Here is a 12620-nt window from a genome sequence, read left to right as displayed (position 1 = left end):
AAAATACAAAACATTAGCTGGGCATGGTGGTGCGTGCCTGTAATCCCAGCTACTCAGGAGGCTGAGGCAGGAGAATTGCCTGAACCCAGGAGGCGGAGGTTGCGGTGAGCCGAGATCGCGCCACTGCACTCCAGCCTGGGTAACAAGAGTGAAACTCCGTCTCAAAAAAAAAAAAAAAAAAAAAAAAAAAAAAAGAATTAGCTGTAAGACCGCATCTAAAACACAGGTGAAACGTATCTTTCCAACTGCTCTGCTGTGTGTTCGTGGTGGTAAGGGGGTAAGGTATGGTTAGAGATGGAGATTTGGGAAAATGGATAGTATAGTATACTGCCTGATTCCAAGGCTCTTTCCAAGAACAAAATCTGAACTGTAGAGAGAGAAAGGGTTATGGAGATAGAGATAGAGAAAGAGCTAGAGCTAGAGATAGAGAGAAATAGAGATGGAGATGACAGAGATAGAAAGAGGTAGAGCTAGAGCTAGATGTAGTGGTAGAGCTAGAACTAGAGCTAGAGCTAGAGATGAGGTAGAGATATAAGTATAGCTAGAGGTAGAGGTAGAACTAGAGGTAGAACTAGACAGCTATAGCTAGAGATAGAGATGAGGTAGAGACAGAAGTAGAGCTAGAGCTAATAACAGTTCTAGAGGTGGAGGCAGGGATAGAGGTAGAGGTGATGCAGCTTGAGGTAGAGGTGGAGCTAGAGGTAGACATAGAGTTCATGTAGAGATAGAGTTAGAGATAGTGTTAGGGATAGGCATAGAGCTAGAGCTAGAGCTCAAGCTAGAGATAGAACTAGAGGTAGAGGTAGATGTCGAGACAGAGAGAGACAGAGGCAGAGGGGAAAGGGGAAGGAGGGGGGAAGGGAGGAAGAATTCATAGATGACTTTATGAGAACCCATTGTATTTAATAAATATTTAAAAAAGAATTATTATCCAGAATATATTTTTGAAACCCTCACAAATCATTAAGAAACTGACATATAACCCAAGAGATTACCAATTTTATAAACAGACCATACACAGAAAAAGAAGATAAAATGATTAATAGGACTTGGAAGTGTTCTATTTTTATTTTATTAATAAAATCAAAATGTTCTATTTTTATTTTATTTTATTTTTATTTTATTCAACCTCACATTTTATTCAAGAAAGTATATAATAGATTAACAATGAGGTTCTGTTTCACGTTGACAATGATATGGTTTGGCTCTGTGTCCCCACCCAAATCTAACCTTTAATTGTAGTTTCCGTAATCCCTATTTGTTGTAGGAGGGACTCCGTGGAAGGTAATTTAATCATCGAGGTGGTTACACTCATGCTGTTCTCATGATGGTGAGTGAGTTCTCACAAGATCTGAAAGTTTTATAAGGGGCTTTTACCCCTTTTGCTTGGCACTTCTCTCTCCTTCCACCATGTGAAGAAGGACGTGTTTCCTTCTCCTTCCATCATGATTGTAAGTTTCCTGAAACCTTCCCAGCCATGCAGACTGTGAGTCATTAATCCTCTTGCTTTTATAAACTACCCAGTTTTGGGTATTTCTTTACAGTAGCATAAAAATAAATGAATACAGACAAGAATGTAGAAAATTAAAACAACATAAATGTTGATATAGATATAGTTGGGGGAAATCTCTCATATATGTGAGCATAAGAAGATGTACATGCTCTTTGACCTGGCACTTACACTCCTAGATATTTATTTTAGAGGAAACCAGGCAGATGGGTACAAGTAAACATGTATGAATGTAATTTTTATTTTTATTTTTGCGGTGTTACTTGTCATGATGGGAGTGGAAATAATTTTCCTTTGGTAGGAGATTGTATAAACAAATTATGCTTTATTCAAATTATGGAATACTCTACAGTAGTTAAAATTAACAATTTAGAGCTCCATGTTTCAATATGGATAAATCTCAAGAAACATAGTTTTGAATAAAAAAACCAAAAATGCAAATCATACATATAATCTGAAAATGTAGAGTCAAATATAAAATCACAAGAGAATAGGACATAAATTTAATTGATGCATATAGTCATAGTAAAAGTACAAAAACATGCATGGAAATAGGACATAACAGCTTCTGGGTAACAGTTATCTTTAGGGGTGGGCTTGGGGAAAGAAGTAAAAGAGAATAGTTTGGGAGGTGGGGTGTTTCTGTGATTTTTTTTTTCTTTTACCAAAAGAGAGTCAAGGAACTTCCTGTGATGTGATTCTGGCAGAAAGGTAGGTTTTAATTTCCCCAAAATTCCTCCTGAAAAATAAACAAGTCAATTAGGTTAGTCAATAATAAATCCACTGTTAATATCTTAAATAAAAGTCAAAGGCAATAAATTCCCATACATTTCAGATTTTGAACAGGAGTGGTAAATCACTTACAGCTGTAGAACAGGAACAAAGTTGTGTGGCAGGAATAGTGAAAAATGAATAGGGATGACCTATGTACACCGCAAACTCAGGGTATAAAAAAATTTTCTACAGACATTTACTTAGAGAATGAGATCCTATATACCTTGGGTGGAAACATGGGAAGACATGTGAGTGTATCCAGTGAAATTTATAAAACGGCTTCTGGGTAATGGTTATCTTTAGTGGTGGGCTTGGGGGAAGAAGTAAAAGAGAATAGGTTTGGAGGTGGGGTGTTTCTGTTTGAATCTTCAATTTGTAGATAAGATTAAAAAACTGCTTGCAGACATGAAAAAAAAATCATGGTTTTAGACTAATTTCAATTTATAGTTAAATGGCCACAAAATTAAGCTACTAGCTAGTTTTCATTAAGTGTTAAATGACATAATAAACAATTAGGGAAATCCAGAATGGGAGGCATTCTATAGGACAACTAAACTAATTTCTATAAATCAATGGCTGGAGGAAAAGGGGGCAGAGAAAGAATTACTCTAAATTAAAAGTAACCTAAAAAACAGGCAAATTAAAATGTGGACCTTGTTTAGATTTTAATTCAAATAAGCCAAAACACACATTTTTGAGAAAATTCATACATTTGATTAAGACCAGGTGTAAGATTATACCAAATAAAATATTAGGAGTGATAATAATATTGTGGTTTTGTAGTGGGCCATAACTTTTAGAGTTATACTGAACTTTGAAGGGGTAAAATCATACCATATGGTATTTGCTGAAAAATACTTCAAATAATAAAAAGAAAAAAAATGTTTAAATAATAAGTTAAGCGATACTAAGCTACAGTAATCTAAATAGTGTGGTACTGACATATGGACAGACATATGGATCAATAGAATTGAGGAGAGGTCCCAGAGGTAAACCCTAGTGCACACAATCAATCAGTCTTTGACAAGAGTGCCAAAACCACATAATGGGCTAAAGGGTAGTCTTGTCAACAAATGGTGTTGAGAAAACTGGATATCCATGTCCAAAAAAGTGAAGTCAGATCCTTAATTTACACGATATACAAAAATAAACCCCAAATGAATTAAACATAAGACCTTAAAATATAAAACTACAAGAAGAACGCAGGAGAAAATTTTATAACAGTGGATTTGGCAATGTTTTCTTGCATATGACACAAAACCACACATAACAAAAGCAAAAATAGACAAATGAGAATACATCAAACTTAAAGCCTTTTGCACATGAAAGGAAACAATGGGTAGAGTGAAAAAGTAATCTGGATGAGAGAAAATATTTTCAAATTATATATCTGATAAGTTATATTCAGAATATAGAAAGAATGCCTATATTTAACAATAAGAAACTAACCTAGTTTTAAAAAAAATGGGTAAAAGCCTCAAACAGGTATTTCTCTAAAGATCTACAAATGACTAACAAGTGACAAGATATTCAATGTCACTAACCATTAGAGAAATGCAAATCAGAACTATAATGAGATATAACCCATTAAGACGGTGATATGGTTTGAATCTGTCCCCTCCCAAATCTTATGTCAAATTGTAATCCCCACATGTCAGGGGATGGACCTGGTGGGAGGTAATTGGATCATGGGGGCAGATTTCCCCCTTGCTGTTCTCGTGTTAGTGTGTTCTCATGAGATCTGATGGCTTAAAGGTGTGTGGCACACTTCTCCCTTCTCTCTGTCTCTATTCTGCTGCACCATGGTAAGATGTGCTTATTTCCCCTTGCATTCTGCTATGATTGTAAGTTTCCTGAGGCCTCCAAAACATGCTTCTGTACAGCCTATGGAACTGTGAGTCAAACCTCCTTTCTTCAATTACCCAGTTTCAGGTAGTTCTTTATAGCAGTATAAGAATGGACTAATACACATGGCCACTATCACAAAAACAGAAAATGACAAGTGGTATTGGAATGTGTAGAAATTGCAATTCTTGTGCACTGTCAGTGGGAATTGACAATGCAGTCACTATGGAAAACAATATGGAGTTTCCTCAGGAAACTAAAAATGCAATTACCATATGATCCAGAAATCCAGTATATAGTAGAATTGAAGACAGACTCTTGACATATTTGCATATCCATGTTCATTACAGCATTATTCACAATAGCCGAGAGATGGAAGCAACCCAAATGTCCATTGACACATAAGTGGATACAGAGAATGGAGTATAATATATACAGTGGAATATTACTTAGTCTAAAAAGAGAGAGAAATATGGTCATGTGCTATAACATTAATGAACCCTGAAGACATGCTAAGTAAAATAAGCCAGTCACAAAAAGACTAATACTGTATGATACTATCTACATAAGATATCTAAATTGGTCCAACTCATAGAAAGCAGAATTGTGGATGTCAGGGGCAATGAGAAGAATAGAGAGTTGTTTCTCAATGGGTATAGAGTTTCAGTTTTGCAAAATGAAAAACTTTTAGAAATCTATTGCACAACAGTGTAACTATTAACACTATTGAACTATACACTTAGAAATTGTCAAGATGATAATTTTTATGTTAAACATTTTTATGTTAAAATGTGTTTTTTACCATAATGTTTTAAATAAGTAAATAAATAAATAGATTATGTGAATGTGACAAAATCTTGATAATTATTTTATTTGGTGATTGGTATATCTAGTACTACTTTAATTTTGTGTCTATATCAAAATTTTTAAAATTTTTAGAGAAAAACAAAATTTGAAACAATTATGACAGAGTATTAATATATGTTCTTTCAGGGAAGGAAGGAAATAGGTGTTTTTTGTATGTTTGGAATATCTCATAATTGATAAAATAAGAAAGAAATAGCAGTAGCCAATTGACAACACAGGACCTTAAGTTTACCCAATTTAAATCTATGGGTCCTAATTTTCAATTGTTTAGAGAGACAATCATATTGGTTAGTCCAGTGAGACCAGTGGAGATTATATAATCCAAATAGAGTTGTATTCGGGATATGGGGTCAGTTCTGAGAGGGGCGATACAGGCTTTTACAGTTTCCAAAAAAATGTTTACTACAGATTAAAAGGACAAGAAGGATTTTCGTGGCAGATAAGAAAAATGTTTGGTAATATGGCCTGGATGTTTCACAATTTAATGTGACTATCTAGTTGTGTCACTGAGAGATCCAGAGACTCTTATGCTAGTTTTTTTCACATCTCTCAAAGAGAAAAAATGCTGTAGACTTCCAAGGTGCTCACTACTATACCCTGATAGCTGAAGATTATAAATAATATTTTTATTTAGGAACTGATAACAGAGTTGTCAGTTGTCTTTGTGACCTAGCCAAAATAACTCATTAGCTTTTATATAATGTGATTATTGACAAATTCTTTTAATTTTTATTAATCTGATAATATATTTATTTCCTCTTTATTTATGAAGAAAATGTTGCCAGGTACAAAATTTGGATTTGACAGTTTTTTTCTTTCAGGAGTTGAAATTTGTTGTACTCTTTCCCTCTGATCATTGTGATTTCTGATAAGAAATCCACTGTCATTCAAATTATTTTCCCCCCTGATAGTTAATGCGTCATTTATTTCTTGGTGCTTTCAAGACTTTTTTTCTTTAGTTTTCTTTTTATTTTGATGTGGATTAGCATGGCTTTCTTGTATTTGAATTTCACTTATCTGATAGTTTGTTTATATAGGTAGTCAAATTTGGAAAACTAAAAAATTTTTTTAACCCCACTTTCTTTCTGCTCTTCTTTTGGGACTCTTATGGCACAAATTTCAGATCTTTTGTTATAGTACCACAAGTCCCTGAGGTTCTGTTAACTTTTTTTTCCAGTCTATTTTTCTCTCTGTTGTTCAGATTAGATAATGTTTAGTAGGCTATCTTCAAGTTTCACTGATTCTTCTTTTGCTGTCTTCTCCATTCTATTCTTGAACCATCACCAAGTTTTTAATTTCAGTTATTCTTTTTCAGCTTAAAAATTTTTTAATTTTGTTTTTCTTTCTGTCTTTTATTTCTTGGCTTAGGTTTTTCATTTGTTTCAAGTGTGTTCATAATTGCTCATAGAGGCATTTTTTATGATGGCTGCTTAATAATCCTTGTCAGGTTGTTTGTGTCATCTTTGTGTTGTCTTTCCTCACTGAAGTTGAGATTTTTCTGGTTCTGAGTATAATATGATTTCTTACTCTATACTGGATATTTTGAATGGTATGTTATGAGACTCTGCCTCTTTCTTAAATCTTCTGTGTTAGCTGGGCTCCTCTAAACTGTGTGGGGAGAGAAGCATACTGATTCTGTTCAACTTTACGATTTTAATGAACAAATGCATCACCACTTACTGCAGAATTGTGGTCTTGAAATTTAAATAAGACAGTGTAGGATTCTTTTTTAGCGTTATATTTTGAAGCAATTTTAATAAATTAAAAAAAATTCTCTAAGAAAGAGTATAAAACCTAACAGTGTTTTCTGTTGCCTTGTCCATGTATTCTAAGATTTCTATGTGTGTTTTTTTATTTTTAGAATTAAGCTAATACAAAATATTTTTTACTGCAATTTTAATATAGCCTAAACTATATATTCCTGGCCCTTGTTCACAAATAATTCATGACCACAGTTGCAATAGTAGTAGAAACACATCTGCCACTCACAATACATAAATTCAGTCATTTACTTGAGATAATTTCTGCTGATATATTCTCTTTATTGCTTTATTAAACAATATTTTATATTTTTTACTATAATATGCTTAGAGAAAAGATGGCCATCAAGTACAGTGAATGGCACAAGAACCATTGGCATATTTGCTCAGCCAGCTTTGAACTCTATGACCCTAGAAAGTTCAATTAATTTCTTTATAGTTCATATCTCAATTGGTAAAATGGAATGATAGAAGCAATGGCCTACTGGCTCAGGGATTAATACAAAACACAGATTCTTTTTGTTTGTTTGTTTTTGGCATGACATAGTTTTTGCTTATTTCACTGCTCTTTGGTATCACCTATAGAAAGTACATAGAAAAAGGAAACAACATTGAAACACATGTATCACTTTCAAACTTTAGTTGCTAAATGTACCAGTAATTATAATTGAGATATGAACTGCAGTCATTTTTTCTAAGACAAACTTTCTCAAATTTTATTATTCTCTGAAAGCCTCGTTTCTGTGGGTATAGTTTTCCTATTATTAATAAAGACATTTAATCCTGAGTTTTAGCAAACAACCTGACATTGTGGAAGGGGAGAGTGTCCTGAAAAAAGCAGGAACTGTGAAATTAAGAAACCAATATTTACCAGTAACTCTGGGCCAGTTTATTGAATCTCTTCAAATCTCAGATTTCTTATCTTTCAGAAAATTGAGACAACAAAATATAACCTTAAAAGATTATAACGAGAATCTGAAATACACATAACTGGTCAAATGGAAATGACATAAAACATTTTTATCAATATGCCCTGGAGTCCAGGGCCTGTGTTCTTTCTGAGTACCTGAGTAAGCACCCATCAATATTTGGTTTTTCAATAGTAAAATAGAGGTAATATCTGTTTTAACTACCTCACAGAGTTATTTGTTGAAAAAAAAAAGCAATGAAATTACTTTTATTTATTGCAAAATGCTATGGAAATAAATTAATGTTTACTAAGGTTCTATGAAAGTATAACAATAATTAGTGTTTTTTNTTTTTTTTTGTATTTGAATAGACTTCCTTAGGTTGAAACTTCAATACGGTGTTAGGTACCAAACATACACAGTTCAATGGTCTGCCTTGTGGTTTTCTCCACTGCTTTCTCATTTTGCTGCTAAGGGTAAGCGCCAGAGTGGCCTGTGGCAGAGCTGAGAAAGAGGAGTGGGCTGCCTTTGCTGCCTCTTCCCGCCTTCTCTGCAGTGCCCACTGTGGGATACTCCTATTTTCATGCTAAATTTCATCCTTTTGCTCATTACTTTCATAAATTACTCCATAGAAAGAGCAAATAATGAATTAAATAATTAATTTTGGGCATTTAAAAATGTATAACAATACAAAACAATATCCTTTTTAAACATTTGCAGCATAATTCTTTTGTGAAACATGTTGAGCCATGTATCTATTTAATCTCCATCTTCCATTCAGTGTCTTTGTGGTGCCTAGTCTGTGATATTCTCATTAGTTTTCCCTTCTTCAATTTGTCTACGGCTTCACCTGTGTGCCTTACAATTATTTAGCTCTATTTTTATCAAATCATGAAGATTCGCATGTATTGCAGGTTTAACAATTTTAATTAGCACTGTATGTACTTGGTACTGTAATTTTATTGTATTATTAGATATTTACAGTATCTGGCAATCAGCAAGAAACATACGAATGCTTTGACATAAAGGGAGAAAACACAGGCTAGTGATTAAGTTATCAGTGAATGTATTTGTGTTATTAAGTTCTTGCATTCTTATACAACTTGCAATTGCAGGGACTCCTAAGAAATACAGAAGGAGACTAGCCGTGACTCTATTTAAAAAGTACTATTATCATTCCCAATTTACATATGAGACACTAAAGCTTAGCCATGTTGAGGAAGTTGCCATGATTATAAAGATGTTTCATGTGGCAGAGTCAAGGCTTGAATCTCTATTGGTTTGACTTTCCCAGTTCTTCAGACATCATAGAACTTACAATTTGGTTATGTGTTTTTGAAGAAAAGCAAAGAAAGAAGAAATGAGTCAAGATAATAAAACTGTTAATTAAGTGTAAAATTATGTGGCCCAGGCTATCCATTTTTCAAGAATTCAGGGGAGTGTAAGACCATAGTATTAGAGTGGGCTGGAGGGAGGAGGCATTGAATTTGCAGATCATTTGGTAATATCCTCATTATTTGGATGAGAAAACTTAAGTCAGGACAAGTAAAGTAATTGTCCTAAACTGACAAAAATGGCTCTTAAAACTAGACCTCCTATTTTTTTCTAAGATAAATTTGTAACTAATTAAAAATAATATATATTCCAATTATGAGATTAGAACTTTTTAATAATGTATAACAGGCACTCAAGTAATCTTTTATTCAATGGCATTTTATTCAACTTCAGTTTACTATAACATTGATGAGAAAAAAATGTGATTCCCTGTCAGGGCTACTGTCTGTGTGGAGTTTGCACATTGTTCTCTCCAGGATGGGTTTCTGCTTGGCTCCATGAGCTGCCAGGAAGGACTCTGGCCACCTGTGACCCTGAACTGAAATAATAGCATAAATAATTACCTAACTTGTTTGCATTAATCTGCCTTAAATGAATGTATAGCTTACATTATCTCAAAGTTAAGATTAGAAGGGTTTTGGTTTTTATTTAGAAGTTTAGTGACATTTCTGTGACCAGAAATATGCCATAGGAATTTATCTCTTTTTTATATTAATCAGCCTATGGTAAAATTGACTTCAATACTCATCATTTTACTTAAAGTTGCAGTTTTCAAGACCCTACCAGTGATGCTAAGTAAGACCTTATTGTACATCATGAAGTTTTTCAAACTGGAGAAGAAAAGACCATGAAAGCAAACAGAGACTTAGTCCTATGGTGACACAGAAGAGGTAAAGAAAAAAGTAGAGTGATTCACCCGTTAAACCTGCCTATATGGAAATTTATATAAGGCACTGTTGGGTCCTGTAGCTAAGGAATCACTGAGTAGCTCACACAGTCTATTAGCGAACAGAGACACTTCTACAAACAATACTATAACGGAGTAAGGGCACTTTAAAAGGAAAGTCACTGAGTGGTATGCCACTAGGAGTGGGAAGGTATTAATTCAGCCTAAGGGATTCCCCTTGATCTTGTAATGCTTCATAGAAGTGACAATTAAGTTTACTGGCCACCTGAGGGGCAGGGAGCTATTCCAACTAGAAAGAACCACAAAAAGATATGTATCATAAAGCAAATATGTTAAAGGAATAGCAAGAAATTCAAAGAGGTCTTAAATACTTATGTAAAAGCCTCAGTGATGCATTTTAAAGAATTTTTGGCTTGTGAGAATTGTGGAATCATTCTGTTCAGAAAGGTTTTGCTCATTTCTAATTTTGCTTAAGTCAAAAATCCTTCAGAATACATTTCTTATTTTCTGGTATTAGCATTAGCAGCCTCCACATTAACATTCGAAGTTTAATAATCAGCACAAGCTGTAAGCATTGACCACTTGTGACTACCTGCTGCATCACCTTGACTATATTTTGCTTTTATGCTTTTGAAGAAATGTCTAGACTTTGCTAGGCTACTTGCTTTTCAGTTATAAAGAGAAACGTTCACATTTTACTCCATAAATTTGCACAATCATTGTGTCAATCAAACATGAATAAAACTTAAAAGAATCCAATAGAATTAATTGAAATAGCACTGACTAAATGTGAGCTGATGCAATGAGAATCTTCGTAGTTCCATTAGCAAAAAAACGAAAACAAACTTCTCTGTATGGTATCTGCTGCTTGCTGTGTGTTTCTGTCTCAGAGTATTTATTATTCATAAAACTTACTTTTTTTTTGTACAGAAAGCAAACTCTTATTTCTTAACATTTTTTATGCTTTTGTAGAACTGTTTGGCTGTTAAAGTTTACATAAGAATTTCTATTTAGTAATAGCTTACCTATTTGTTCCCTTCGCTTTCTGGAGCTCAGAACAGCCTAGGTCTTGAGGGGAGAGATGAGATCTTAGCCATCTAGTATTTCCAGCATGTGGCACTTAGTAGTTGTTTAATCAATGAAAAGTGATAGAGAATAAATAAATAAAACTGTTATGAAAGCCTAATTAATCTGAGGATCTATATATTGGCCAGGTTGGGTCTGGTAAGAAGTAAAACTTGTGTCTAAGAGAGATTACCTGAAATTTTGGGATTTTAGCGAGCCAAAAATAGCACCTCTTTTTTTTACCCACTCCTGAATTTATGAAATTAGTTACATAAAACATGGAGATTTAAACATACTAAGTAAAAAAAAATATTAATAGTAACTGGTAAGTTCTTTGGAGATCATGACTTACATCTGCTGTCAAAGTACCTCCCAGCTACTTCATCCCAGGATTAGGCAGATGTATCTCCAAGCCATCAGCTTAGCTGGACACTGCAGGGTCCTCCTATTATGTAATAGGCAGTAAAGATATTGTGCTGAAAATGTTGAAGTGAAGTGAAAGGATAATTTTGATATTGTGTAATGGTGAACTACAGGACATTAAGGGAGGACAGGGAAGAGTCTCATAGCATTGACTTAGAAGGCCTAAGGAATGAAATATCCAAGATGTGTTTTGAAGGAAGAGTAAGAGTTGTCTAATAAAGAAAGGAGTGTTCCAGACCAGAAAACCAAACAAAAGAAAACAAACATGAAGTGTTTGAGGCACAAAGCTTATTGTTTTTAAAGATTGGAGGGTGGAAGATGAATGAGGGAGAGAAGGCAAGGAGGAGGAAAAGAGGAAAGAAGGGAGTAAGAACGAGACAGGAAAGCTATTGAGGTTGGATCACGAAGGGCTTTGCAAGCAATTTTAGGTACTATCCACTGGACTGTCTCCTAAGGGAGCAAACAGTGGATGACTGAATGGGTCTTAGCAGGAGGATGGCACAATAGATCTTTCACAGTGAAACACTAAGGAAGATTGCAAAATAAACATCTAGGAGGCTTGAACTCCAGGTGAGGCAGGAAAGTTGGAGGGAGGTCGACAGATCTGAGACGCTTATTGGATATAAAGTCAAGAGGATTGGTGGCAAGTTAAAGAAGGGGGCAGCTGATGCCCAGGTTCTCTGTCTTAGACAAAGAGATGATGAGCCATAACATGAGCTAGAGCTGCATCCAGTTGCTATGGATTTATTTGCTAAAAGAGGATTTTTTTTTTTTTTTCCGTTTCAGCTGGAACAAATACTCTCCCATGTTCATCTTTGCCCACTATGTGATCTGGAACAGCTCAATACAATTAGCAACTTCAGTTCAGATCATTGGCAGGATTGAAATAGCAAAGTGTGATAGCGCCTACAAATTAAGATGTATTACTCAGTGTCCTCAGGGTGCTTTGGATTTGTATGATTAGCTTCCCCATTGATCATGTGTTCAGGCAGAATTTTACAGTTCTGTCTTCAGAGAATACAGATGCCTAATAATCCAGATGTAGCTGGTCAGAGGATTCTACTGCTAGAAGAAGATTTCAACTCTACTAAAGCCAACCCTCTTCAAGAATCATAGATCATGAAAAAATCTTTAAAGCTATTTAGGAAATTGTTTTCACCTCTGGGTCATATCCGTTCATGAGTTATAAAATCACTTCGATGGGTTACATCTTGCTTATTTGTCTT

General features: G+C 34.5%; 1 protein-coding gene across 1 annotated transcript in view; it reads right to left on the bottom strand.

Moving 5' to 3' along the window:
• Positions 1-1727: 1727 nt before the first annotated feature.
• The window catches only part of PTGER3 (prostaglandin E receptor 3), a 199847-nt gene continuing 188954 nt past the window's right edge, over positions 1728-12620 (bottom strand). Inside the window, exon 3 of the mRNA XM_037739721.1 lies at positions 1728-2249. Coding sequence (XP_037595649.1) covers positions 2229-2249 — 21 coding nt within the window. The 3' untranslated portion in view covers positions 1728-2228. The remainder of the gene's footprint in view (positions 2250-12620) is intronic.

Source organism: Cebus imitator, unplaced genomic scaffold, assembly GCF_001604975.1.
Source record: "Cebus imitator isolate Cc_AM_T3 unplaced genomic scaffold, Cebus_imitator-1.0 Scaffold3, whole genome shotgun sequence".
Taxonomy (NCBI): Eukaryota; Metazoa; Chordata; class Mammalia; order Primates; family Cebidae; genus Cebus; species Cebus imitator.
Note: the sequence above shows the minus strand (reverse complement) of the source record. Positions and strands in the feature narration are given on the sequence as shown.